General features: G+C 36.8%; 3 protein-coding genes and 2 non-coding genes across 6 annotated transcripts in view; 2 read left to right on the top strand and 3 right to left on the bottom strand.

Annotated features, from left to right (window-relative positions):
• The window catches only part of LOC132203071 (PAS domain-containing protein cky-1), a 39,913-nt gene extending 21,804 nt beyond the window's left edge, over positions 1-18,109 (top strand). The window contains exons 3-12 of the mRNA XM_059630528.1: positions 189-370; positions 9,126-9,181; positions 11,742-11,831; positions 14,811-14,990; positions 15,100-15,287; positions 15,634-15,740; positions 15,808-15,985; positions 16,089-16,273; positions 16,610-17,194; positions 17,286-18,109. Coding sequence (XP_059486511.1) covers positions 189-370; positions 9,126-9,181; positions 11,742-11,831; positions 14,811-14,990; positions 15,100-15,287; positions 15,634-15,740; positions 15,808-15,985; positions 16,089-16,273; positions 16,610-17,194; positions 17,286-17,326 — 1,792 coding nt within the window. The 3' untranslated portion in view covers positions 17,327-18,109. The remainder of the gene's footprint in view (positions 1-188; positions 371-9,125; positions 9,182-11,741; positions 11,832-14,810; positions 14,991-15,099; positions 15,288-15,633; positions 15,741-15,807; positions 15,986-16,088; positions 16,274-16,609; positions 17,195-17,285) is intronic.
• On the bottom strand, positions 17,892-23,502 carry LOC132203072 (zinc finger MYND domain-containing protein 11-like). Of its 2 annotated transcripts, none has more exons than XM_059630530.1 (13): positions 23,322-23,502; positions 22,406-22,612; positions 22,169-22,293; positions 21,961-22,110; positions 21,824-21,913; positions 21,542-21,773; positions 21,204-21,409; positions 20,874-21,143; positions 20,763-20,816; positions 20,372-20,485; positions 20,269-20,313; positions 19,916-20,104; positions 17,892-19,703 (listed from the first exon to the last, which is right to left on the bottom strand). In XM_059630530.1, the coding sequence occupies exons 2-13, from the start codon at positions 22,599-22,601 to the stop codon at positions 19,581-19,583; spliced, it is 1,794 nt and encodes a 597-aa protein (XP_059486513.1). In that variant the 5' UTR covers positions 22,602-22,612; positions 23,322-23,502; the 3' UTR covers positions 17,892-19,580. The 2 variants fall into 2 exon arrangements, with proteins under 2 accessions (XP_059486513.1, XP_059486512.1); XM_059630529.1 differs by having other exon boundaries at positions 20,363-20,485; positions 23,322-23,495.
• A 201-nt stretch (positions 23,503-23,703) lies between these two features.
• Positions 23,704-23,774, top strand: Trnag-gcc (transfer RNA glycine (anticodon GCC)). Its single transcript has one exon. It is a non-coding gene; the product is annotated as a tRNA-Gly (tRNA).
• Positions 23,775-24,202: 428 nt separating this feature from the next.
• On the bottom strand, positions 24,203-26,916 carry LOC132203070 (TELO2-interacting protein 2-like). Its single transcript, XM_059630527.1, has 5 exons — positions 26,359-26,916; positions 26,173-26,295; positions 25,951-26,109; positions 24,854-25,072; positions 24,203-24,609 (listed from the first exon to the last, which is right to left on the bottom strand). The coding sequence occupies exons 1-5, from the start codon at positions 26,800-26,802 to the stop codon at positions 24,322-24,324; spliced, it is 1,233 nt and encodes a 410-aa protein (XP_059486510.1). The 5' UTR covers positions 26,803-26,916; the 3' UTR covers positions 24,203-24,321.
• Positions 25,445-25,517, bottom strand: Trnar-acg (transfer RNA arginine (anticodon ACG)). Its single transcript has one exon. It is a non-coding gene; the product is annotated as a tRNA-Arg (tRNA).
• Positions 26,917-27,096: the final 180 nt, after the last annotated feature.

The raw sequence follows: 27,096 nt of genomic DNA, 5'->3' as shown, positions 1-27,096 counted from the left end.
AATCCAAATAAAAAATTAATAAGCTATAAAAAAGAGTCACTTAAGAGTTTATAAAAAGCACATCCTTTTACGGCAACTGTTGCACGTCAGTCAGTCTCTCCGGCGCGGCAAAAACGACGTGAGACGGACACAAGGAAAAAGAGGAAAATTAATGATAATGTAATCGTGTCTCTGTCTGCGTGTTCCAGCTTTGACTCGACGAAGTCGACCAAAGGGGCATCCAAATTGCGACGTGACCTGATTAATTCAGAGATCGCCAATTTGAGGGACCTGCTGCCCCTGCCGCCGTCGACGCGTCAACGTCTCTCGCAACTCCAGCTCATGGCCCTCGTCTGCGTCTACGTTCGCAAAGCCAACTACTTCACACAAGGTAAGAGATTTTCTTAAGTACACACGTAATTGAGCAGAGAAAACTGCATTTGCACTCGTGCAGAATGCAAATTTACGAGACGCACCTGGCCACTTCTGTGCGGCCTCAGTCCGGTGATAAGTTGCCTCATTTTGCATAAGTGCATGTCGGGAATTTCAATTCGCAGTTATTTAGCCGTCCAATCAAGTAGTTGAAATTCAATGTGAGCGTTGGAAATAATTTTTAATTTAATTGAAACTAAAAAGTAATATTTAATTGAATTTGAATTTATATTATTAAACACAAAATAAATTCAATTCCTAATTAAACAAAACGCCAAAGGTTACTCCGTGATTTGTTTCTTTCTAGTTCATGGTTGATTAGTTTTTTATGTTCAATTACAATCAGCAGTATGCATTTGTACACCATTAATCTATTATTAATCAATTCTGTCACTAACGTTTACCCAACTCTTTGCTGCACTCCTCTCCGGATTAATTATCCGTGCACAAAAACGTGCAAGACAAATCGAGTTAAAAAGTCATGATGTGAATCTAATCGCAAGTGTCTCATTTGCCGCAAATCAAAGCTCAACCGACCACTCGCTTCTTTTTTTCCGTCCCGGTGAAAAAATGGCGAAAAATCGATCCAACCGTAAAAAATTTTTCACACCGATTTTGGGTATATTCAACGGCCTTCACATTTTTCAATGTGTAAAATATAACCTTTTCTCACCGCGCGCATCGTCTTTAATGTGATTGTTAAAAATTGGTCCTTCTAAAACACGGAACAGGTCGAACACTAAAACTCCTCTCATCTCGGCTCGCTCACAAATTGGTTATAAAAAGCAGTTAATGATCACCTACCTCTTCGCTGGAGATTGTTTAAGTGCGTGTGGAAAAAATTGAACTCGGTATATGTATCGGCGCGTTTATTATTTTTTGTCCTCATCGACCTGCCCCCATTAAAGGCCAAGCGGTGAGAATTTAACTCTATGACCGTTTAATAAGTATAATCCAAGTGTGATTACAATATTAGCCCACAAACGAGAAAAATATAATTCTTTGCCGGCTAGTCGTTTTTAATTATAGAGACCCTTTAACGCTCTCACTCTTGTATTTATAATCCCTATTTTCTTAATAAACTGCTCAACCCAGCTCGTTTCTCTAATACTTAATTTTTGTAAAATCCAACTGGCGTGTTTCACGCGTGTATTTATAACAAACAAACTCGCAACTCAACGAATGTTCAGGGCATAAATAAAATTTTTATTCAGCTCCAGCGAGGCACCTGTTGCAAAAACTGACCTCTTGTCCGAGCGGCCTTTTAATTTAATTTTATGATTTTGCGGTCGCTCGGTCGGTTGATTTATTTCGCGGCTATTTTTCAGCCTCTTGTCGGCCATTAAAGTCTCTGGCGGGCAAAGAGACGTCAGGAAATTAGCAAATTGTCGGTTAGATTGCTCATTAGGGGGCGGTGAATCCCACGCGCGGCACAGCTATGGGTACTTGGAGTTGTAAAAAATTGAGGAAAGTTCGTTCATTCTGCACTTCAGCACTCTCTTCTGCTAATTACTTGCTAAAATGAGCGTTTATGAATTCATGATCGTTATATGAAGAGCCTTGTTAATGCGGTTAATATAACGCTACATAAAAGGCCACGTGCGAGCATATAATTTTCCCTTGAATTTTTAAACAGTGATATTTGTTCAATTAATATCGTAAAAAATCTGGGATAAAGTCTGCGTTTTATTTAAAAAGATAAAACCTTAAAAATTTGAGCAAAAATTAATAAGCTAAGTAGAATAAAGTTTTTTGTGGACTATATAATCAAATTGAAGTACTTATTATAAAAGGAATTGGTCAAACTTTTTTAAGTGAAATAAAAACAAATTAATTTTCTCTAAAGAAAATGTTCAGACTTGCATTAAAAAGCAAATTACACTTACGCTTCAAAACTTTCCTCCGTCCTGGCACAAGACAAGCACATAAATTCATAGAAGGCATGCTAAGTTAATTAATCAGCATGAGTCATACAGGTTGTTAATTAAATTTTTTTAAATGAAATTTAAATCAGGTTAACTTTTCCATCTCATCCTAATTCGACTTAAACTAATTAAGTTAATGCACAAGGTTCTTATTTTCTTAATCGTACCGTAGAGTCGTTTGATTTAAAAGGAAAGAAAGCAATTATGTATAAATGATCATAGAAAGCCGCTGATTCAATTATCGTTGCCCAAAAGGGATAAATGGTATTGAGGGATAAAGATTCCGTTTGCCTACTGATGCATTTTTTGCGCAGAGGAAAATACATAATTGGATCATAAATATGCGATCGGTATATAAACAATACTATCATTATGGATGCCCTTTCATACGAGCAATAAAAACGTCGGCTGATTAATTCCAGCTTCTACAAATCCATTCCCATAAGTCCCGGCCGTTTTTTTGCCCTGAACAATAAACAAAGAAGACCGGCCACGAGAGAGAGACGACCGAAACCTACCTCAATTGTGATCCACAATAAAAATTATCATTTCAAAGCAGCAGCCAGCCATCAGGCGGCGGACGAGAAAGATATATCCTGCTCACTTTTATAAGTAAAATAAACGTCGGCGGCATCTCTTCCGCGATTACGACGGAGATAAATAATTTATGGCACGATTTAAGACACTTCAACATCACTTTAATAAAATCTCCCCGGCAGACGCGAGTGTGCAGCAATAATAAAACCCGCAATTGTTTTTACCCAGACGCTTGATTTATACTTTGATTGAGACTGACAGCCGCTCTCGCAGCATTTCGGGAAATTTATTCGCCTTTTTTTATTTGTCTCTTTTCTGCCATGTGCTGACTTTGGTTTTTCGCTCTGCTCACCGCCCGAATAGGATCTACTACAGAAAAGTAACCTTGAGTCGGTCCATGTATACTATGTAATGGGCCGAGCGCAAGAAAAGCAGCGATATAAAGTGAGTGAGTCCCTAGCTGGTAAAAGTTCCGGCTCGACGCAGCGCCAAGCACAGCCGGATCTGTTGTAAAATGATTTGATGATGTTAACCCCTCGGAGCAGCTTGAGCAGAAAAAAACTCGAGCGAGAGACGCTGGTCGTCCCCGCGCCCGCGAATTTTAATTACCGATACAGTTACCAGCCGCGCCAAATCCAATTACGACATATTGTGCCAGAGCTACCGCCGACGCGGCTTGCAGATTCACTTTTCCTGCGCTCGTAGCATCTTCTTCAGAAAGGCCCTTCTTTCTTTGGCGCACTCACAATGCAACATTTGATTCATTTAGCCACTTGAACGAATTCTTAAAAATTCAATAAGAATAAAGCAGCATGTGTTTGGTCTCAAAATAGCTATATTCTGACTTCATTTTCATGTAAATGTATGTAAATATACTCAATTCATATAGAGTTTGTTTTGAGAAATTAAAAGAAGATCGCGATTTTTTTTTAAATGGAGATAATGAGAAAATAATTGATTTTAATATTAATGCTGTATTCTTTTCAGTTTAATTTTAAATAAAAAGTGTTATATATCATTGTTTTTTATAAAATTTTTTGAATTTAATAATAAATTATATTGTGTACTAATCAAATTTATTAATTACTGTTTTTTTGGTTGTAAGAGTTTAAAATTTTCAGTAAAAATAATTTAAATTGATCTTATACTTTAATGTAGTATACTTACACATTTTGCCACCAAAAAATGTTTGATTACAATGATTTTTATAAAAAAAATATTTATGCGATGCAGTCAAATTTTGGAAGCATGATTTAAAGTAAAAATGAAATTCTATCATATATAGATGACACTTTGATGGTTTGAAATTAAATTGAATTGCACAATTAATTATGTATTTAAAAGTGTCTTATATATTTTCTCATTTTCGTTGCTCATAAATGCATATATGTATATGTATAATGACTTTATTTTACACTCATTCAAACACAAGCAACAAGGATGTAACACACATGAAACTAGATTAGGCAAACCTTCAGACAAAATTATCTACCCACCTCTTTTATTCTCAACATTCACTTCCCCATTGTCCATTTTGCCGCAAATTCGGCAATAAAAGGGTTATAAGGTTTCCTCTCCTGTTGTAAATCATTCCGACCCGCGATTATGCTGTCAGGCCAACGTTTCATGCTCGACTTGGCCGTTTGTTTATTTACTCTCGTGCGTGATTATTCTCGATTTGAATATATATATAAAATTTCAACTTTTTTATTTTGTTGAAAAGTGGACAGGCGCGTCTGTACAAAAAAGTGGGAGCTGAATATCGAATGGAGCTTGTTTAACATCTTTATCAGCGCATTTTACACTCATGAATATATACCAACTAAGTGGAAACGCACACCGCGCGACTCACTTTTATTTCAACCATTCTTTCCCCTGCCCTCAGCGGATAAATTGCAGCTCGCGTTTTTCTCGTGAAAAAGTATCGCGCCGTGTGTGACCTTTATTAACGGCCGGCGGTAAAATTTATGGCATAAATACACTGAAACCCGATATCAAGACGAAATGAACTTGTAAATAATGGTTTGAGTCCATAAATTTCGCAGCGAGAATCAACGTTCTACTGATGTAAGACGAGACTGATTTCAGCCCATATAATCTAATTTTTAATGGGATAAACAGACACTTCAACCTTCAAAATTGTATGCTGTAAATATCAGTTTTTGTGATTTTATAGCACCTAGAATAAAATAAATTATAAAATTAAATAAAAATATAAAAGAGGATCGATAAACTCAATTGTTTTATGTGCAATACTAAATACTTGAGATACGAGAGGAAATTTGCTTATCAGGCGTTTAATGTCAAGATTTTGGCGCAGATGTATTTTTAAAGCTTTTCTTTTTTTTTTACAAAAATGTTACTTGTCGAAATTTACTCCAACATAACATAGATTTTGGATGTAAAGAAATCCCAGGCCTCATCATTTAAAAAGTACTGAGGAACGGAAATAAAAAATGGTCTCGTGCGCAGACGAAAACAATCAGTTATGAAGAGAGATGGTCTCTGAAAAGAAATTATATTATTTATCGGCTGAAAGTCACTTGAAAAATCGCCCGACGTCAGCGAGCGCGCGCCTCTTTTCATCTCGCCGCACGCTCGATTTTATATAAACTCTCCGATAATTAAAATAATGAGCCCTTAGATCTTTGAAGAGAGAGAAAAAAAAGAGTCGAACGTGCGTCGGAGGATGGTGAAGAGAATTATTAAATTGCGAACGGGAATGTGTCCTGTAATAAAATAATAACACGCAGCTAGGCAGGCAGGCGACAGTATTATTATTTTCTTTCTTTTTCTCCGGTGCTGCGATTAGATTTAATGATAAGAGTAGCATCTTCTTCTTCTTCTCGGTGCGCGCAGCATCTCCACGGCTAGGGGAGGAGGGTCAGGAGCAATGAACCGGATTCCTCCGCGCGCGAGCTCCACAGATCTGCGCTGCTCCTCTCCCTCCCACACCACCCCCTTTTCCTCCCACACTCTCTCTCTCTCTCGTGGTGCCATCATCTCGTAATAAGGAGATCGCTCGCTGGCTGCCCGCTCTAGCTTGATTTTCTTTCACGCTGGACCACTCTCACCCAGACACGGACTGGCCGCCGCCGCTGGCCGTTTTCGCGCGCTTTCTTTGCTTACGACTGCCCTAGGGGTGGCTGCTGCAATTTGCGCAAAAACGGAACGTGGGAACGCGCGGACGATTTCGCAAGCTTTAATTGTCGTTTCAGGCTAATTTGCAGTTTTCTCAGAAAAAAATTGAATTAGCCAACAAATAACTACAATAAAAAGTAGCACGCACAGAAAATCTGTTCCAATTATTGTTCAATAATTTAGGAAAACAAAACACGTAAATCATTCCCTGGCATAATTTTAACGATATTATGATTATAAAAATTTAATTTTCCACAATGAATGTGCAAAATACATTTAATTTAATGTTACAGTTAAAAAAAATTTGCAATGTGAAAATTAAAAGCTTAAAAATCCTCTCCGGTCAAGTGTATTGCTCTCTATTCTGAAAAATTTTTATTGATTATAATAATATTTCAGAATTTCAAATTTAGATTTTAAAAGGTAACAAAGTACATTGATGATTTTTGCATTTAGCGTGAGAAAATTAGTCCACTTTATAAACTTTAATTCATTTAAAAGAAAATTTTTTAATCTAACAAGGTTGCAGTAACACTCATTATTACTCCTCCCCTAATATTCTCACTGACAGGGTGAAAATGCAGCCCGTTGGTCTTTTGTGCAGAGCGCGTTGCATACGTTCTCGATTCCTGCCCATCAACGTTTTCTAACTGACGTCCCAGTTTCTTGCTCCACTTTCCACCATTACAATAAATTTTCCTCAATGTAAATTATCTGGAATTCAATTGCTCCGTCACGTCGCTTGTAAAGAAAGAACCTTAAGTGTGTATGTGCAACGTCTGAATGTTATTATTTTAACGGCGCGAATAATTTATTTTTCCCAATATATTTATTACGCATATTAAATTTTACGATTTGCAATTAGTGCTACCACACGTAAGACTTTATTTTTTCCAAATTATTTATTGCGGTCGGGAATATTAAATTTATTGATTATTCTCTTCACTGGTTGCGAATTTTAATGTCCGCCTTTGTAACATGTACAAGTCTCTGGACGTGCTGCTTTTTTATTTATTTTACCTTGGGTGAGAAAAATAATATACGACAGTCCGGGCCTGCGCCTCCGCACAGAAATGCAGTCGTTCTCCTTTTATATAATTACGATTATTATTACTACGGTGACTTGATTGAGGGTCTAGAATGCATTCATAAAGCCGTACCTCCCGTGTCTATGTGTATCTATAGACGTCCGATTTTTATTTATGAATGTATAATGTGTATTAACGTTGCAATGTGAATCGTATTTGGAGAACGGTACCTGATGGAGCGCGACGGCAGATGATTTTTTCTGCCGCCGCGAGCACAAATGGCCAAGCTTTTTAATAGAACGTATGCTAAATTAGCGCCTTAATGCAGAGTCGTCTTTCACACGCCCCCACTTTGCGTGCATAAATCATCTGCCAGCGTTTTTTCGCACGCTAATGAATGTGCTGATGTGACACTAATAAACGAATAAACGTTGGCAGAGGAGCAACCGGGTTGCTCGAAATTAACAGAGTATATTGAACCATAAAATGTTTTTCAATAATGCAATAATAATAATTTTTCTCAATAAAAACTATTGATTGACAAATGTTACAGTATCTTACGAAAATATTAATTTTATTTCACTTGCTTGATTCAATTTTAATGATGAAATATTAGATAAAAAAAAATTGATAAAATGCAAAATAAATTTAACATTCAATATTAATTTCCTTGATCACTGAATCTAAACTTTTTTTACATTTGTTTCAAGATATTTTCTTTTGAGTCATCACTCGCCACTTGCTTTGCCAGATTTTTAAGATGACATTTTTTGTGTTTCTGCTTTATTGAACCCAATTTGAACAAAATTTCCTCCTCCAGAAATAGCCGAGGGAGCTTGTAAAAGTATCAGCAGTTGACTAATTAAATCGTTCAGCAGGTTGATTGGCCATTGATGGTGACGCCGACGATTTTGCATTGTTTTTGCAGACGCGGAATGCTCCAGTGGTTTTCTTTGCTCTCGCTTCCTCTCCCCGGCTTGGCAGCTTGGTGCGAATATTTCTCGCTCGGTACCCTATTTAGGCCGAAATTCATGGTGCTTACACCGAGTGAGCAAAAAAGCGAATTCACGAGAAATTCCCGCTGAATGGCTGCTTAATCTCCGTTTCTCACACTGGCGGGCGGTTCCCCGCGACTCGCGATTAATAGAGGCACCGCTTTGGTGACAACAAATAAATGCCCCTAGCTGGTTCAGATGCACTGACCGGATTCTCCTTTTCTGCCGTGCTCACCGTTGCGTTTCAATGAATGATGCTGCAATATTTTTCGATAACTGTCATCCGCGACGAAGGGTTTATCTGCGAGAAGTGCTATCGGATAAAAATCTTTCCGGAGACGGCGCGAAACCAAAAGTTACTATTGAAATTCGATTCGACCGCTTGACAATAAAGGAAACCGAGCGCCCAGATCGACGTATCCCAGCAAAACAATGCCCCATTCTTCCATATAATCCACACACTTTGACCCTGGCGTCGCCCGAAGTAATTTTTCACTCTTCGATGCGCGCCCAGTGACAGCCGTTTCATTTTTCCACTGCTGCCATAGGAGTCGCTTGATATACCGTTGATTGAAACTGATCAGATAATTCGCGGAATTCAATTTATTTTAAACTTGTTGCGATATTAGGCAATACAACATTGTATACCGTGAAACTTTTCTTGGAATATTTTTTATATTTAAATTTTTATTAGTTATTCTCAACAGAATTTTTTTCCATGCAACTTTAATAAATTTTCTCATGAAAAAAAACGTACTTATCTAATTTTTTAATGTTTGCACGACCTTTCAATCCCCAAACTAGATCATTTAAACAAAAGAAAGTTCACAGACCCCATATTGCTATATTTCATTTGTTGTTGTGAAACCATCAGTTTAGATAATGTTTAACGCTTGATTGATGACTGATAATGTGTTTTAATTTATTCCAAATACAAAACGTGATCTTCCTTTGACGATCTAATCTCGTTTTCAAACTCATAAAATAAAACTCCATTACCTTAAACACACACTCACTCACACACGCATTAGACATCTGTCATGAACCTCTTTTTGAAACTAAACGTTTTTTTCCGTTCTATGTTGCAGTGTTCAAGAGACAAGACTTAGGACATTTCCAAACACCCAACATCGGCTTTTCCAAGGTGAGTCCAGCACACACGCAATCAAAAAGCTCCGCGCGTCTTCAATCAAATCGTAATTTCGATGTAATTTGCTCATATGCGTCCCAAAATTATTCCGCCAGCAAAAGATGGAGGAATTTCCTCTCTTTCTTTGGCGAGAGAAGAGGCGCGTCGCGTCCCAATCTACTCTCAATCATCATTATTTCCGTCGACATAAATTACACCGGCCGGGAAGGAAAAATTTAGATAAAATTCCCGACATTATTATTGATACATCTGGCAGTGCCAGGCCTCTCCGCCTACAATTATGTTATCAAAAGATCAATAATTATTTTTCAACCGCCGCAGCGCGCATTTGGGGCCAGAGTTCAAGAGTAAAAAACAAATTATGCGAGAGCAGCTTATATTTTGCTCAAGATTCTTTTTAAAGTTTAATGTTACAAATCACAAACTTTTAAGTGCATCTAAAAAACAATTTTTATAATTAATTATAAACCAATATTTTTATTTCATTTTAAACCACTAATATTTCATTTAAAGATAATTATACATTGATTTTTATAGTACTTTTGTATAAAGTTTTAACGAAAAGAATGTAATTTTTCAAACTTAAAACAAATTAATAATTTTTATAAATCTTTATATATTTTATTTATGGGTTTGGCATGGCTTTGTGTGCATATTTATAGATATAAATTATAATTGTTCGCGCCAGTTGTTGATATCTTATTGCATTCAGGGTAAAGTACTCTATAAAATAATAAATTTAGAAAATTGAAAATATGGAGGGCAAAATGTTGCCAGTATCAATAAAATAGGCATTTTTTTTTTGTGATTTTTCTTGCCGCAATGCAAAATGAGGCAGAGAAAAATTATAAAAGTAATTCTTTCTAGAGATGAAAAAAAAATTATAGTGCGCTCTGAAGATAATAACGAAGGAATCGTATCAAAAATTGTGGGAGGAGGTTAATGCACATCGGCGGATGATACACGATCAAATTGGATCATCACCATCATTTAGAGGAAAAAAGTTCGTGACATAACTGTAGAGCGGCGCGCGGTGCTACACTTTAAATGCACTCACTCACTCACTTCGCTCGGACTCGAACTTTCTTGCTCTCGACGGATGATTTATCGCGGTGGGGGAGGATAGGAACACCGAGATTCCAATCTGTGCTCTGACCTCTCGCAGGTCAAGAGGTCGTGGGAAGCCCCTCCTCTTTTAGCATCCTTCCGAGATGCATCTCGGGCGGCCCGAGTCGTCGGCGGCAACACATAGTACAGCATCTCGTGCAGCGAACGCAGTTAGACACAGTCCGGTGCACGCTATAATAAAATTAGCTTTTATTGCTATATCCAGACCAGAAACACACACACACGTTAGCGGTAGCTTGTATGTGTGTTTTTTGCGACCCCTTTTTTCTGTGTTTATATTCCGAGAGCTCTCTGCTTTTTGTGGTAATTGGAAATCGGAAGGGTTTTGTGGGAAAACGTTGTCAAAACGCAAATCGGCGGCGGCGGCGGTTTTATTGCCGTGCGCCACGGAGACTTGAACGCGCCTGTGTGTGGCGTGTTCCGACTAATGCTCCTCAAACGCCCCTGCTTTCGCGTGTTTCTGTACTTTGTAAGGTCAGGCCAGTGACTTAATGTATGTATGAAAGTGACCTGATGATCTCTCTTTGTGCGGCGTAAAATTTCCTATACACGTTCTCGCTGCGCTCTCGGAAATTTGTGTTTCAGAATCAAGTCATCAACCCGTACTAACATCCGTATCCAATGCGGCGAAATTTTTTAAGTAAACATATTTTCTTTTGACCAACGCGTTCCGTGTTTTGAATGAAAATAGAAGCAAAAAAATAATTCACGGTTCTAAGAAATCCGCAGCAAATTGGCTTAGGAATAAAATGAAGAGTTTTATTTCTCCCAATTATTACAGGCTCCTCTCATTATCAACAATACAAAGTCGGGCTTTCTCCTTTGAGACTAAATTTGTATTATGGCAGCACTAAAAAATAAGTTGAATAAAATTTTATTTCTATTTGGTTTTAATATCATTTTGAAAATAATGTTTTAACTTGGAAAGACATGCACCACTAGAGTAAATTTACCAAAATAGAAAACGTTAAGCGCAGGATGAAAAAGAAAAATATTTTTGATGAAAATTATAAGATAGCTTATATAATTTTTCGAATGATTCTGTGATTCCCTTCTTAATTAAGTGATTTGAATCCTTGCTTCTTGTTCAATTCTATCTGCTTTAATAATAAAACGTATAGCTGACAAAATTACCTCTGAAATAATAACTTTTTTATAAAGTATTTTATTGAGAAAGAAATTACAAGTCCAGCCAACTCCAGGTGGAGTTATCGGCCGGTGCTTATGTGTAACTGGGGAGCAAGACTTAATAGCCAAGCACTCCAGTTCTATGCTCTTATTTTACAAAAATCTGATTTCAAGTTATTATTTACTGCTCGTCGCAATTTTATTTTATTTCAATTAAACTTAATAAATTTAGTAGAGGTTAAATGAAGCCTTAAATAAACAGGAAAACCTTCAATAAAATTTCACGTCTTTTTTCCAGGCTCTCAGTGGCTTCCTGATGATGATGACTCAGAATGGCAAACTGCTATACATATCAGACAACGCAGCAGAATATCTTGGACACTCAATGGTAAGTGAAACTGTCAAATATTCTACCTTTGTGCTCGCCGAGAGTGGCAAAACTTTTATTATTATTATTTTACCATTCCAACGCAATAAAAACTAACATTTTTATTGGTGAGAAAAATGAGGCAAAGAACGAAAAATTCATATACGCTTCGAAAATATTGTTGCTTGGCACTGGAAACTTGCTTCTCACCGTTGTTGTTGTTGTTCTGTGGAAGAATCCCATTATGAAACTTTCATTACAAAAGCAACACTATATGAGCCGGGTGATGCTGGAAGAGAGTGCATTTTTCGTCAGCCTTGTTGAGTCCATTTTCCATGGAGCACGCGGAAAGTGCCTCGTCACCATAAACTGGCAGCAAAAAGCCGCGAGTGTGTGTGTGTACATGCATACAAACTGAATTAAATTAGGCACAAAGCGAGATATGGAATTTTTCATAGAAAAAATCTGGAGTATTAAAAGGTTTAGTGTGCCATGAAGCGAGCACTAGTGAGATAGAATATATGGTGACATGCATGTTTCTGCTGGTCGACGAACGCACTTCGGTCATCCAGCAGTTTAATTTAAATTCATGCGAGAGCCACGAAAGTGACGAGGGAAGAGGGAATAAAGAACATAATGCAACAATGGTGACACGCACAAAAAGCGGAGAATTCTCTTGGTCGGACAGTCGGCTGAGCCAACGCGTTAATTGACCGTTTCATGAAAAAGCGAGGTGATGCGGGGCGCGCTGTGAATCTCAATTAAAACCGGCTAACGTGCGCCCATCGCAGGCTCTCATTCTTAAAAGAATGATGAATTATTAATAAATAATATAACAAAACAGAATAATATTGAGAAGGAAAACAGATTTCACACTAAAAAATACAAAATTTTTATGTATAAAATAAGAAATTTTCGTATTATTTTAGTATCACAATATTTTGTTAGTAAAATTATTCTTCAGAAAAATATTTAATATTTCAATGCAAAATAAAATGATGATATTTTATACTGATTTATTTTGTATAAATTTTTTAAATACACGATTTAATATTAAAAAAAAAAAAAATACGGTCTACAAGTATATCTATTCTTTATTATTTATATTTGTATGTAGAAAAGTGTAGAAAAGATGCATTATTATAGCTACGTCTCTTCAACAAGTGTGTTTGTGCAAGGCAAGGATAAAAAGGTTCAAAGTTCCCATTCGAACGGTTCGTTTTTCCACTCAAAGTGAGTGCATGCAGCACGTTCAATAATAAGGAGTTTAATAAGTAAGCTGCCGCGCGCAAATTGGCGTTTAACCCGAGATCAAATGAAGTCTGAAGCGCGTTTTATTAAAATATAGCCGGCGAGCGCCCATAAAATAACCGTGCACGGGGCAAAAGACCTGACGCCCATTTTTAATTACGCCTGCCCTGCATGACACTGGCTCGACAATGACACACTCCGCTCAGCTCCCTATTGTGCGATAATTTATGGCGCCAGAGTTGGTTTTTTTGCTGGCAAAATGACAAAAAAGCCTGGCGCTGTTTAGAGCGAGAGGATATTACGTTTCTGCTCTCGGCGCGAGAGATGCATGTTCGGAAAGGGCTCTCAGGAAACATTATAATAATAATCGTCTTATACGGCTTCCCTCTGGCGAAACAGCACGTGCGCCGGCCGCGATTTTCTTTCTTGCTCGCCAAGCGCGCCAGCCCAAGATAGATGCTCAGGCGTATCACAAAATAATCGCGGCTGTTATAAATTATGCACCCTGTCTCATCGGTCCAACATCGGACGCTTTTTATCGACGCACAGAGCCAAGAGAGAATAAAATCATCCGTGTAACTTGATGTTGGTGCTCTGTTGAAACAAAAACAGGGTATTTTTCTTCCTCATAAAATCGGCTCATAAACCAGTTTTCAATCAGAGTGGGCTATTTATAGCAGGGAAATTCAAAAAGTGAAAGTATTTCTTGTATACAAAAGAACAAAATCAATATCTACAATAGTAGAAATTTTAACATAAGCTTAGATTTTTATTTTCTTTGATAAAAACAAATAAAAAGTTATTAATCGCTGAAACGACCCGTCAATAAATGACGAGCGTCATTTTATACAAAAAATTATTCCTAAATTGTTGATCTATTAATTGAATTTTATTTGACTTCAAACATTTTTGAGCAGAGCTTTTCAATAAAAACAATTTTTTTTACCTATTTTATTTGGAAATGTCCACAACATCAGAATCTGGTGATATTCCAGCAATAATTTTGAGATATTCCAACAATAATTTCATTTTCAATTTATTTTCCTTGACACGCATTTCAATTTATTGAACGATTATTTTTTATCTTGAATCCGCCTAATTAGGTAGATTCAACTTCAGTTCATTTAATTACTGCTGCAATGAAAGATAATAAAACAATGGATTAAACGAGCTTAAAATATTATAATAAAAAGTTTAATGTTCGTTTTTACTGCCTTTTTTATATGTCTGCCCATAGTATCATATTATGCGCAAAGGTATAAATTTGATCCCCTAACAAGAGTAAGCGCACCGAGAGCAAAACCAAAAAAAGAGATTATTTGCGATCATTGCTCACAAGACCCATCCATTCAAAAGCAGTATAAATTTTTAGTGCCGTTCTTTGTGCATATTTTAAAGGTGGTCATTTATTTTTCTGAACCCCACACACAAGAGCAAGAGCAGAACAATGAAACATTAACTCTTGTTCCTTATTGCTTGTGCCCCACAACAACACACTCACATCTGCTGGCCGTGGTTAAAAAATGACCCTTTTTTAAAGAATAGCTCATCTCGTCTCAAATATCATTTCGGACGAAAATAAAATATATTTGTCTGCAAACAAACACGATACGCGATTTGGTAATGACTCAATGCTGAAAAAATTTTGGTGAACCGCCCGCGGCCAAGTTATTCGTGCAATAACTGGGTTAACGCATTGTTCTGCGATCGTAAAACGCAAATTCTCATGGGAAAATCTGTTGGTTGTAGGAGGACCTGCTGATCCACGGCGACTCGGTGTTCGACATCATCGATAAGCAAGATCACGCGTCCATCCAGGCAGAGCTGTCGAGGGCCACCAACAGTCTCGAGGATGAGGAACGTCTCTTCCTTTGTCGCATGAACGTTTCCAGGAATGCGCGCAGGCAAATGCGCTTTGGAGATCAAAAGGTATAAATAACACTTTTCAGGCTTTACAATTTTATTGCACGACTTTTGCGCACTTTTGTCTAATAATTATACAAAGAAAAGACGATTTGAATTGACATTTGTTGAGCAGGTTGTGTTGGTGCAAGGGCACTTTCTGCACTTGCCGCCGAGTTTGTGTCCGAGGCAGCAACCGGTGTTTCTGGCGCGGTGCACACCGATCGCAATGCCCGAGACCAGGGAATGCGTCGTTCAGGGATCCACGTCTGTGTTCACCACTGTGCACGCCATGGACATGCGGTTTTTGCACGTCGATGTTAAGTAAGTAAATTTAAAAACAGTAATATGAATGTAAAAAGTTATTCAAAATAATTTCAATAGTAAAATATTTTACTTTATTTTTTATTTTTACTACAATAATTATTTAAAATATATTAAAATATTTTGACTTCATTAATTATGTGCGTGTAGTGTGCTGGAAAGAAAGTAAATTTTAGTTATATCAGCCTATTAACGGGTTCAATGATAATAAAATTACTTCGTTTTTCATAATTTGGAGCTGCATATAACTTTCTAAAATAAAATCAACATTTTAATTTTTTAGTAATTTTGTGAATTTAATCAGGCTAAAATTATTATGAAATTCAATTTGATTAAATCTTTTCAGTGGAGAGTTCCACTTGGGATTCCAAAGGAGAGAACTTCTTGGCGCTTCTTGGTATCAATTGCTACATTGGGAATCTCTCAGAGATGCACAAGGGAAGCACCGCTTGAGTGAGTAGACGCAATTTTTTTATATTTCGATTTCAAAAATTGTAAAACTGTTTTTCTTGCGTTGCAGTCACTCAATCAGAGCAAGAAAAATCGTGCATTCTGCTAGTGCGTTTGCAGCGAAAAAAGGGCGACTGGGTTTGGCTGCACTGCGTGTTGCAGGTGAAGGACAGTCTGGACCACACACAGCAAGGGAACACACAAACGCACAACAGCCCTGTCATCGTGTGCACTAACCAGGTTCTCAGGTGTGTGTAAACGTCAATCGCGTCTTTTTTTAGCGCCGTTTTCTATTTATAATCGCCACAGCAAAATCTTGTTTTGAACTTATTTTAATGTTCCCTTCATTAGCGACCGAGAGGCTGTGGTAATGCGCGCCAACCCGTGGCTCTACCAGTATTACACTGTACACTCTAAATTGCAATTTGGTCTCACTGCCTACGAGGCGCCGCAACAGGCATCGCGTCTGCCAACGACGCCGATGTCTGGCAACCCCAACATGGGACAGCAGCCTTATTATGCCAACACTGGTTCAGGTAAATAATCACATAAATGGAAGAATAATGTAAATTCATATAACTTTTGAAATAAAATTTTTAACTTTGATAATATTTCATTTACTATTAGATTTAATATTTGTAGATTAAAAAAAAATGCATAAACAAATTATGTAGTTCAGTCTAATAAATTCAGAAACTCGGAATTATTTTTAAAATAATCATTTCTGATTTCTGCAAAAAGAAAATAAAAATTTACAATACAAAAATAAATTATTTAAAAAAAATTTTGAGTGAATTTCAACATTATTAATAGAACGATTATAAATATGTTTTTGTTTTTAATTTTATAGAAATTTCTACAATTTTTTTCAGGTCCAGCCACTCCAATTTCTGGTCTCAATACATCCCACCATCTGGGGTCAGGGTTGACTTCCTATGACGGAGGCGGCTACGTCCACCAGACGCACCAAAACCCCGACTCACCCTTGAACCAAAACCTTGAGCGCAGCAGCTACCTGAACATCAACAACATTTTCAACCTGTCCCTTTCCAAAACTTTTGCCAGCAAAGCCACCTTACAGTCATACGAAGAACTTGGCGGTTCGACCAGTCTTTCGACCTCCGAAAGTCCGGACAATGAGGCGGCGCTGCGGGCGCACAGCTACGGCTGCTACAGCGAGAACGGGGTCACCCTGACCGTGCTGCGTCCCACCCCTGGCATCACCAGGTCGCGGAAATTTCTTGCCACCAACTCCTACCACGAACTGAGTCCTCCATACTCAAGCAACGAGAGTTCGCCTGTGCAGAAAGTTCCTGATGTGGACGTGTTCAACTTCGACAAGAGCTGCGAGCAGTCCGTCCCTGGCAGTCCGGGCCTCTACAGGGTGTCTCCAATCACCAGAAACAACAACCACCTGATAAAACCACCCCTTACGCCTGAGGAAACGACCACCTCTGGTATTTAAATTTTTATACAGAAAAAAATCAGCTATAATTTGCCCAAAAGTTAATTGTAAATTTTTTGTTACATGTTATGTTTTTTTTCCAGAATCAGAAGCAGAAGACAAAAAAGACATTTTGCGTTTTTGACTTTGCTTCCTATAGATCTTCACCTTCAGGTAGCCCACCGTGCGTTTAATGAATGTAAAAATCCAAAAATATTCATAGTTTTTTCGTAAATCATTATTTTTTAATGTATTTTTTGAGAGCATTATTTTTTGTAATAATTTAGCACTAATTTTAGGAGGAAAAGTATGCAAAAAAGTATGACACATTGTCAGACCATTTGTAAGATAATTAATACAATATTAACATGAAAATAAAGCAAAGGTTATTTTATGTTTATTGATAATTTTTTTTTTACCATTTTGGCAATATCTTTCAACTATTACAAACATTATTAATTTAAAGTGATAATTATTTAAATGATTCATGTGTCCATGAAATAATTTATGTCGCATATAAAAATTGTTCAATCCATTTTTTTAATTTTGCAAGTTGCAAACATAGAGCAATATTGTAGTTGTGATCTAATTTTTACACTAATCTTTATAAGTTGTCTTTTATAAATATTGTGCTATGTATTAATTTAAGTATGTATGTGAATATGTTTTCATTGAATATAATTATCATACCTTGAAATAAAAATCCAAAGTTTACGTTTCAAAATATTTATTTGATTGACTCTGCAATACAACACACTACAAGCATTGCGTGCAATTGGTACTTAATATAATTCATTACTTCTCTAAGCATCTATAGAATTTGGTTTCAATAAAGATAAATACATTATTTTTCATATTATGGTAACTGTGTTTTTTTTTATCTAATAACTGCTTGTATATTCATAAGGTTCTGCATTAATATGGTGTATATTACTTTAAAATGGCTCTCAATCAAGAGCTCATATTTTTTTCTGCAAAGGCTATACTTTATGTAATATTCAGTAATATTATAAGGGCAATTCGGTATTTTATGCAGGCATTGGTGCACAAATGGTCCAATTTCAAAATTCCGCAAAATTCATAATTATAAAACTTTTAAGTTGTCGTAGGCTTTTGGTACTCGAAAATAATTTTGCAAGCTGTTGCAAAATTTTGATATGATTTTGTAAAAAGAACAATTAATAAATATGGTGCTTTTTTGCTATTTTAAATTTTTAAATTTGAATTCCAAAACGACTAACTTGGTTATTTTTCTTTTGATTGTCATTGGAACTTCTACACGTCAACACAAAGAAAGCACACTATAATAATGTTTGTATGACTGGATTTTGCACCACACACTTAACAAGAATATTTATGCTTAAAAAATAAATTTAACGTGAATAATTATAAATATAATATGCACGTTCTGTGTAACATCAAATCGCTAAAATCTTGAACAATAAAACAATTATGATTATTCATGAGTGTTTAAAAAATTATGATATGATACTTTGTGCTGAAGAAGTGGAAGTGAATATTTGTCTCTATTTCTTTTTTTAAAACAATTAGGCTAATTTATGAAATAGTTCAAAAGAATTCACCACAATAGGGAGAAAAGTAACGTCAACTCACGATAAAAATATTTATAAGGCAAACCAATAACGTTTGATACAAGAATTTTTGTCCTGTGAGGACTCAAAAATTTTTCTGCCTAGCTCTAATGTTTAGAAAGTATTGGGGAGTTAGAATGGATAGCGTTTTTCATAAGATTTTTGTGTCAATAGACAACAACAGCAATATAAGGCAATATTATTGTTTTGCTATTCTCTTAATCAGGGTCTCTGACTTTGCTGGGCCATTTCACATTTTCCGAAACCAGGGATTTTGTGGTTGCTATTCTCGAGTCAGAAGGATAAATATATCTCATAAGCCTAAACGATATTGGACCCAAAATACATACACTCACTACAATAAACAAAGAGTGAATATATACGACTCGCGTCTAAAAGAGCCATTAAAATTATTATCCCAGAAGTGCTGATACATGATAAAAATCACACTAAAGTGGAAATATTGTATAATGCCCATCGCTCTCACAACCGGCAAAACAAACGAGAACTTAACGAACACATTGACTATAATGTAACATAGAGACAAACAAAACTTGGGGCGCGTTTTAAATGAGTAAATAAATCGCTTTTTAAAATCTTTGGCTGCCCACAAAAATGACGCTTAAAATGAGGATCGAATTAAAAAAATGACTGCGTGAAATTTCACATTCAGTGCAACAACAACACATGGCGTGGGCTAAAATTATGAATAGGAAACGACAAAAAACAAATGTGACTAAAAAAAATATACCAAGATAGATTGATTGATTGATCTCCTTCCAAGATGACTGGCTTTGCCGACAAAGGTTAACGACTACGTCTGCACTTGAGTTTGTGGTCACTCATCCAGTGCCTGTGCTGGCACTCTTTGCTGCAGTATGCAGTCTGCCAACAGCAGTAGAGGATGGCCTCTCCGAAGCACTGGCAGCACTACGCACATCCGAGATAAATTTGAATCAGTAAAATTATTTCAACCAGACAAATCCATGGTTATTGGGCATGCTGCTACACACTGGTGCAAATTGTGCAAAAGTCTATTTTTGAAATGCAAACAAAGCACTTTAAGGCCATTGAGGTATGGTTATTTAGTGAAACAAAACACCAAAGCAAAGTGAAGCCAAGCTCAAAGTTTGTTGAATTACCCAAATTTTGGCTTTGGTTTCTTCAATTGTGATTTTGTGCTGCTGATTTATTTGCTCAATCTCCAAGCGGTGATCCTCTTTGAGTTTTTTCAGCTCCTCGGAGTGAGCTAATTGAATTTTGGCAATTTCAGAGATGTGTTTTTGGCGCAACTGCTCGAGACATTCATTGTTGACGCTCGAACATTCACCCTGAAAAATTTTATGTTTAATAATGCTTTTGATGAGGGGGTAGAAAGAAAAAAAAGATAAATTACAAATAATCATTGTCCAATCTTGATAGAGTACACAAATCAAAAGGTTCAATTTAAAAAGTTAATAAACTAAGGAAGCAAAAGGGGCTTTCATCGATTTACATTTGTGGCGTTGCTTGACGAGACGGCGTCCTCAGAGCTCTCCTCCTAAAGCAATGAATTAAGTTCAAATTACAGCTATTATTTTTAGACATACCACAGTTACTTTGCAATTGTCAGATGAGGTGACGGAGTTGCGGTTTGAATCTAACTCTGGAGGCATGTCAGTTTTGCCCTCGACTGGCAGCTCAGGTTCAGTTTTTTCCTCTTCCTTTGGTGGCTAATGCAAAAATAATGTTATTATTGAGCCATACAAAAAATGTTGATTGGCTGGAAAATAATTAACTTCTATTCAAAATAAAAGATTTGGTTGCTATCAAGAGACAATAAGAAAAAAATGAAACATCAAGTTCTTTTATTTTAATTTAAGAAAATAATAATGCCAAATTTGTTTTGAATCTTATTCCAGCCTTCAATTGAGTGTTACAAAAACAGTGCAATTGTGTGGATGAATAAAGAACAATAATAATGATAATTGCTAAATTCGATAAACTTACTTCCACTTTTTCAGCCACTGCAGTCTTTGTACTCTGCTCTTGTTTTTTGGCAGTCTAAAAAATTCAAACAGGTTTGACAGTTAAAAAAATAAGCTTTTTGGATTGAAGTACCTTCATCCTCTTCTTTGGTGGACTGGCAGTGTCATGTTGAGCTTCACTTTTGACCACAATTTTCGGTTCTGGCTGTTTCATCTGCTCAATATGGTTTGCAAGCTCGTTGAGCGCAGAGTTCAGTTTGGCTGTTCTCTTAAGGCTCAGGGAAGTGACGGGCGTGTTGATCGGCTTCACGAAGGCCTCCTCGATCACTGCCCTCTCATAGGGGGCACCAAAAAAGCGGACGTCATACTTGACCTTTTTGCCTTCCTCTCTCTTCTTGATAACCTAAGAATAATCATTTTTCCTTCAGTTTAACTTCAAATTCATTAACAGGCAAAATACTACCTTGGCCGGCCAGTAACAATAGCCCTTCTGCTTGGCATAAACGAGCTTGTGAGGAGGCTCGCAAGGAAGGCAGTACCAATTATCTGGCTGCTCGTTTGAGTTGACAAAGCATTGCATGCAGTTTTTAATTTCTACTGCATCATGTTCCACAGCCTTTAACATATTCTTCAGAGGAGGAACTGCAGCTGTGGCGTTTGCAGTGTTGCCTGCATGATCATAAATGTGAGCTATGTTATATGCAATTTTCAAGATCAACATTTAAATCAATAATCAAAAGAAAATTAAAAAAAGGATTTTTCTTTTTAACTTTAAATCAAAAGATAGAACGGAAAACTGACCAAAGTGGTACCCTGCAACGTTGTGTAGAATGGTTTTGGCATCAGCAACAAATTCTATAACTGTCTTGTACTCCTTATCCACAGTTTTCTGAACCATCCTTTCAATGCTCATTGGCATGAAGAGCAGAAGATTTTCACGGTAAGGCTCGACTTCAGCGTCCACCAAAGTGGGATTAGTAGATCGAACCAAAGGACCAGAAATCACTTTGCGGAGGAAAACATTCTCAGGCACCTACCGAAAGAAATTAGCCTTCTAGCAACTCCTAAAATTGTAATTCCTACAAAGAATTTGACTCTTTCGCAGACAAAACCAAGACACTTGTTCAATATTTCACGGTTGTAATTTGTCGAAGCAAGCTCTGCTGCTACCTCCTAGGGTTAAATTGAGAATAGAATTAATATACAGGATGGACACATACCACGCAAACTGGGCATTTCAGATTGTCAACATCATTTTTAAATTCCTCAGGCAAGCAGTCTTGATGGTAAACTCGGTGGCACGAATTGCATCCAAAGACGCATCCCTTTCCGTGGCACTCAAAGCAAAACCAGTCCCACCCATCCCTAGGCTAATTGGTGAAAATAAAAATTAATACCACTTGCGCAGTTTATATGAATAATATTTACCACATCAACAGCAACAACGTGGATATCAATCATTTTTCCGGTCATCTTTCCTCTGACGCACTGCTTGTTCTCCCGAAGAATAATCTTGTCATCCAAGCACCTCTCCAGCATCAGGTTTACAGTTTCTGAAACAATAATAAACGCCAATTATTATTACTTATCTTTAAATCAATTGTGAACTACTTGAAATGCTCAAGTTCCTTTTTCCTGTAAATGAAAGATGTAACATATTTGTACCTTCGTCATGTTGATATCTAGACTTTAAGAAGGTTTGGATCCTCTCTTGAGTTGCCTGTTGTCTCATAATGTCTGATGTCCAGAAGGAAATGGCATCAAAGACCTGATGAGCCTCCAGAGGCCCACATCGACGCCTAACCTTTTTTATGGGCCGCTGCGCTGCTTCCACAGTTGGTTCTTTCTTCACGCTTGCCATTTTTCAGTTTCCTTGAAGAGAAAAAAATAGTACTGTGTAATAAATTAAGTTTTTTTAAATCATTTATAAAATTATTTGTAATCAATATTTCAAGAAAATATGTAAAGCTAGATTTATATGTACATAAAAAAAATTTAATGAAAGAAAAATAATTCCTCTTTTAAGAAAATATTGCAATGATCAATTAAGGACTTGAATTAATTATAGAGATTTTTTACAAAAAATAATGTTTATATTCCTTGATTTTAAAATTTTGATCAAATTATTGATACTTCTTAAACATTCATCAAAAAAGTTTTCATAAAAATATTTAGTTTTAATTTTTCAAAAAGATTAAAAAGACCACCGAGATTTATAATACACCATTTCGACGCGAAGCATGAAAATTTATGGTCGCGACCTTCAAACAAAAACGAGATAAAAACTTTGCCATTTTGTACTCGCGGCACTTTCGGCCAAAATCGATGTCCCGTGGTCTCCAGGCCGTGGCACAGGACCTGCATCTCTTAGAAATTCGCGAAACGGTAACTTTGAAGGTGATGCCCTTTCAAAATCTAGGCGTAGAACGCGTTAAATGAACAATTTTGTGCACGGAATGAAGAGGCGGAGGTGCACCTTGAAAATTTTGCGCTCCAAATGTGCACCGATGCACCTGCACCGTGGCCGAAAAGTGCCGTGTCATTGATCACAGGGCTGCTTTGCAACCTCAACTGCACTCACCTGATGAAAAAACAAAGGAAATCAGGAAAGAGCGGCGCCAATTTCACTTAGAATCCATGAAAAGAAATTAAAACAAGAAGTTGATATGTGACGACACCGAAGATTGACAATAACAAAGTAAATAACGATGGACACCAGCGCCACTGCACGGTTTTTGACGGAATCGGTGCAAATCGGCGCTACATCACGAGATTTTTTTTGTCGATAAACTCCTTTTTGCTGTGAATTATCTGAAGGTAAAAACCTTATTTACGCTAAACAAAAAGAATGTTTGCAAAAAGGAACAACAGGTTAATCCCAGCAGTTTCCAGATCTTGCAGGAATCTTGCCCGAATTATTTTGACGTATAAAAATTATGTTTTCTATGTTATTTAACATCGTAGCATCGGTGGTTCAGTGGTAGAATGCTCGCCTGCCACGCGGGCGGCCCGGGTTCGATTCCCGGCCGATGCATCTTTTTTAATTTTCCGGACATATTGGACGTTGAAGAGATGCCAACATTTATAAATGAATAAAATGAATTGAATTTTTAACTGCTTTCATTTCTGATTGTTGATTTTTTTATTTACACCCTACTTTTTGCGTGAAGTTTCTAATTTTGTAAACAAAGAAAACCTGATGAAATTATTCTTTAATTTCTTTTTCTACTTAAATTTTTTCTATGTAAAAGACTGGTTTATTTTTAAAGTAAATTTGCAGATTTTTTTCTTGCTAATGAAGTGGGATCAAGGAACTATACATATACATAGTTGTTTTCTTCCTCTCTTTTATGTAAAAAAAATGTTTTCATTTTCAAAGCCCGTTTCCCTCAATTACAATGGAATTTAAACTCTCCTTACTCCATTACACTTGATTTATCTATTGAAAAGCTCCCATTGTGCTTGGCAATACTAGGTCATTTTTATTACAAAAGGAACATTTTATATACAATAATTTGTGATGTACAAAAATGAAATTCATAAATTAAACAATTAAATCCAAGCAGACGAGTTTCAGTCTATCACAAGCGAAGATCAGTGAACGAGTTGACGACGGAGTGGAAGTCCTCGTTGGCCTGAACTTTTCCTACTCCGTCCAAGAGCTCGTTGCACATTTCAGGTGCTACCGAACTTATCAGTTGCAGACACTGTCGGATCAGTTCTAGAATTTGGCACTTTACGTCCTGGTTGACTTTGATGGCTGGCTCGGCCTTGGTCACGGCTAGTAGCAGTCTCAAGACGGTGGTCAAAGACTGGCTGGCATAAGTGCTGGCACGTGGCCACGTCTTTTTCAGGAAGATCAGCAGCGCCTGCAAATCAATTTTCAATTTATTATTTGATCTTGCAATCAGTCCTGTGAAGCAAGGGATACATTTTCTGACTATGCTATTTATGAGAAGAAAGGCTTGAATGCGGATGGTTTTATTTATTTATTTAATATTTTAATACATTCCATTAATGTAATTTATCATATAGTGCGTCTGAAATTATTATACTTCAGCCATTAATTTTTTTTCTCTCAATTAATTTAATTGACAACAAAATACTAATTACCTCAAGGGCATATTTTTGTGTGATTCCTCCGGACTCGTCTTCAATGGTTGTGTACTCAGCAACGATCCTGAGAATTTTCTGTGACCAGAGAGCAAGACAGATGGATCCAGCCTCCAAATACAGAGGCAATGACTCCGCATACGCTTGTCTCAATTCTAGACCCTGTTCCAGCTCCATTTGACCCAACAGCACATTCAGTGCCTCGTCATAACGGCCCATCTAAAAGAAAAATAATATGAAAAATCATGGCATACCCAGCTAGGTAAGTGAACGCCCCCAATATACGCAAACAGAAACTCAGAAATCGCTTACGTTAGCTTATTTTTAACAAAGGAAAAAATAAAGTGTTCCAAAAGCTTTATTTGTAAATATTTGGCCTAAAAGAAATAACATAATTTTGAATTTACATAAATGAACTTTGACGCTTTGGAGATCTGTGCAAACTTTCGGAGGTATTTAACGGTGTGGTGATTCTTGCTATTTCATTTTTAAAGGACCTAATATCTTAGTGGGATTTAATGAAAAAATCCTTTATCAAAGCTATTTAAAAAAATAATAATTATTATCATTACTCTATCTAAAAATATAACTCGATCCTGGCAGGATTCGAACCTGCAATCTTCTGATCCGTAGTCAGACGCGTTATCCGTTGCGCCACAGGACCTGTTATAAGATCATGAAATCTTCAGACTAGTATTTTGTAATAATAAACTAGACGTATTTAATTACATTGAACTAAATTTAAAAACCAGCAAGCAGTAGGCTTAATTCTAACACTTAAAGCGACTTAAAGGTTAGAAAATTTGCTTCTGTATCAAACAGTCGTGTTTAATCATTTGTTAAATTTTCTAAAATACTTTTTGTATTGGATAAATAAATAGATTTTCAATAAATCACCTTTTTAGGGCTTAACTGAGTTACCCAAATGTATATTTTAAACAATGCAATCTACATGGAATAAATATGTTATGGATCTGGGCAATGCTCTCCCAGCAGCAACAAAGAAAAATGATACTGCACACTGAATTTATATAAAATCTTTTCTGCAATAATGACTAACCATTGAATTTTACTATTTTTAATATTGAAGATCTTACCTCAAAGGGCTGGTTGAACCTGTGGTCCACTTTTGAGACAAGAGCCGAGAGACACTTCACAACCACTCTGACAAGTTTTGCTTCTCTCTCGTAAATCAATCTTTGAAGAATGTCAAAAATGACATGATCGTACTGGTTTCGTTGCAATTCTGCCCGCGTCTATTAATTAATTATTATGTAAATGTTAAATCTGCTTGATTTGTGAAGAAAGAAAAAACTTACAACATTTTCTACAAGATTTTCCATAAGCTGGCAGCCTAAGATTTTGTTCTCGGTCTCCCAATCATCCAAAATTACCAAAACAGCCGGGAAAAGCCTTGGAAAATTTGTACCAATAGTCGGAGACTGCATGCAATTGGAAATTTTTAATTAATTTCAGACAAATTAAAAAGAACCAAAATAATAAACCTTGATTTGAAAGATGATCCAACTGAAGCACTGAACCAGGGCTGGTCTGCTTTTCCACAAATTAGGGGCCATTTTTGGACAGATAGAGTTCAACAGAATTTTGAGCACCATCGGCTGAGAAACTAAAACTTTGCCGTTTTGAGAAATTTCAATCAGAATTTTCTTGCTGCACTCGGTGGAAAAATTGGATGTCCACGGTCGACTAGCCGAGTGCTCGCCACAAGCCAAAATCAAGCTGACCAATGCCGATTTTTCATCATCCAATAGTTGCTCGACTGAAAACTGGCCGATGCATTTCACCTCGCAGAACAGTTCGTCGAAAATTCGGTTGATTAGCGGAGCGATTTGGGCGAAATCGTCGGCCACGCATGGTCTTTCCTCAAAACGAGCATCCTCAGCCAAAATAACCGAGTCTGAAAGTTTCTGAACCACGGCCCAGGACATCCTGTGTTCGTCCGTATCAAATTCGACAAAATCAGACTGATTTGTTTGGGTAAACTCAACAAGTTGCCGGACATCGGACACTTTCTCATGTCATGACGTGTGTTTTGTTTTCATTTTTATATTTTCATGAGTCTCATCGTCATTAGTCATTTGTTTATGTATTCTGGACGCTGATTGGCTGATAAGTGGTTGGCACGGAAACGGCGCCAACAGACATGGCTTCAGCGATTCAGTGCCGTGCCAGTCTGCGCCAGTATACATTTATCACATTTATACAACCTGCAATAACATTTT

Source organism: Neocloeon triangulifer, unplaced genomic scaffold (assembly GCF_031216515.1).
Source record: "Neocloeon triangulifer isolate White Clay Creek 2 clone unplaced genomic scaffold, ASM3121651v1 ptg000017l, whole genome shotgun sequence".
Lineage (NCBI taxonomy): Eukaryota > Metazoa > Arthropoda > Insecta > Ephemeroptera > Baetidae > Neocloeon > Neocloeon triangulifer.
This window is presented reverse-complemented; position numbering and strand designations above follow the sequence as displayed.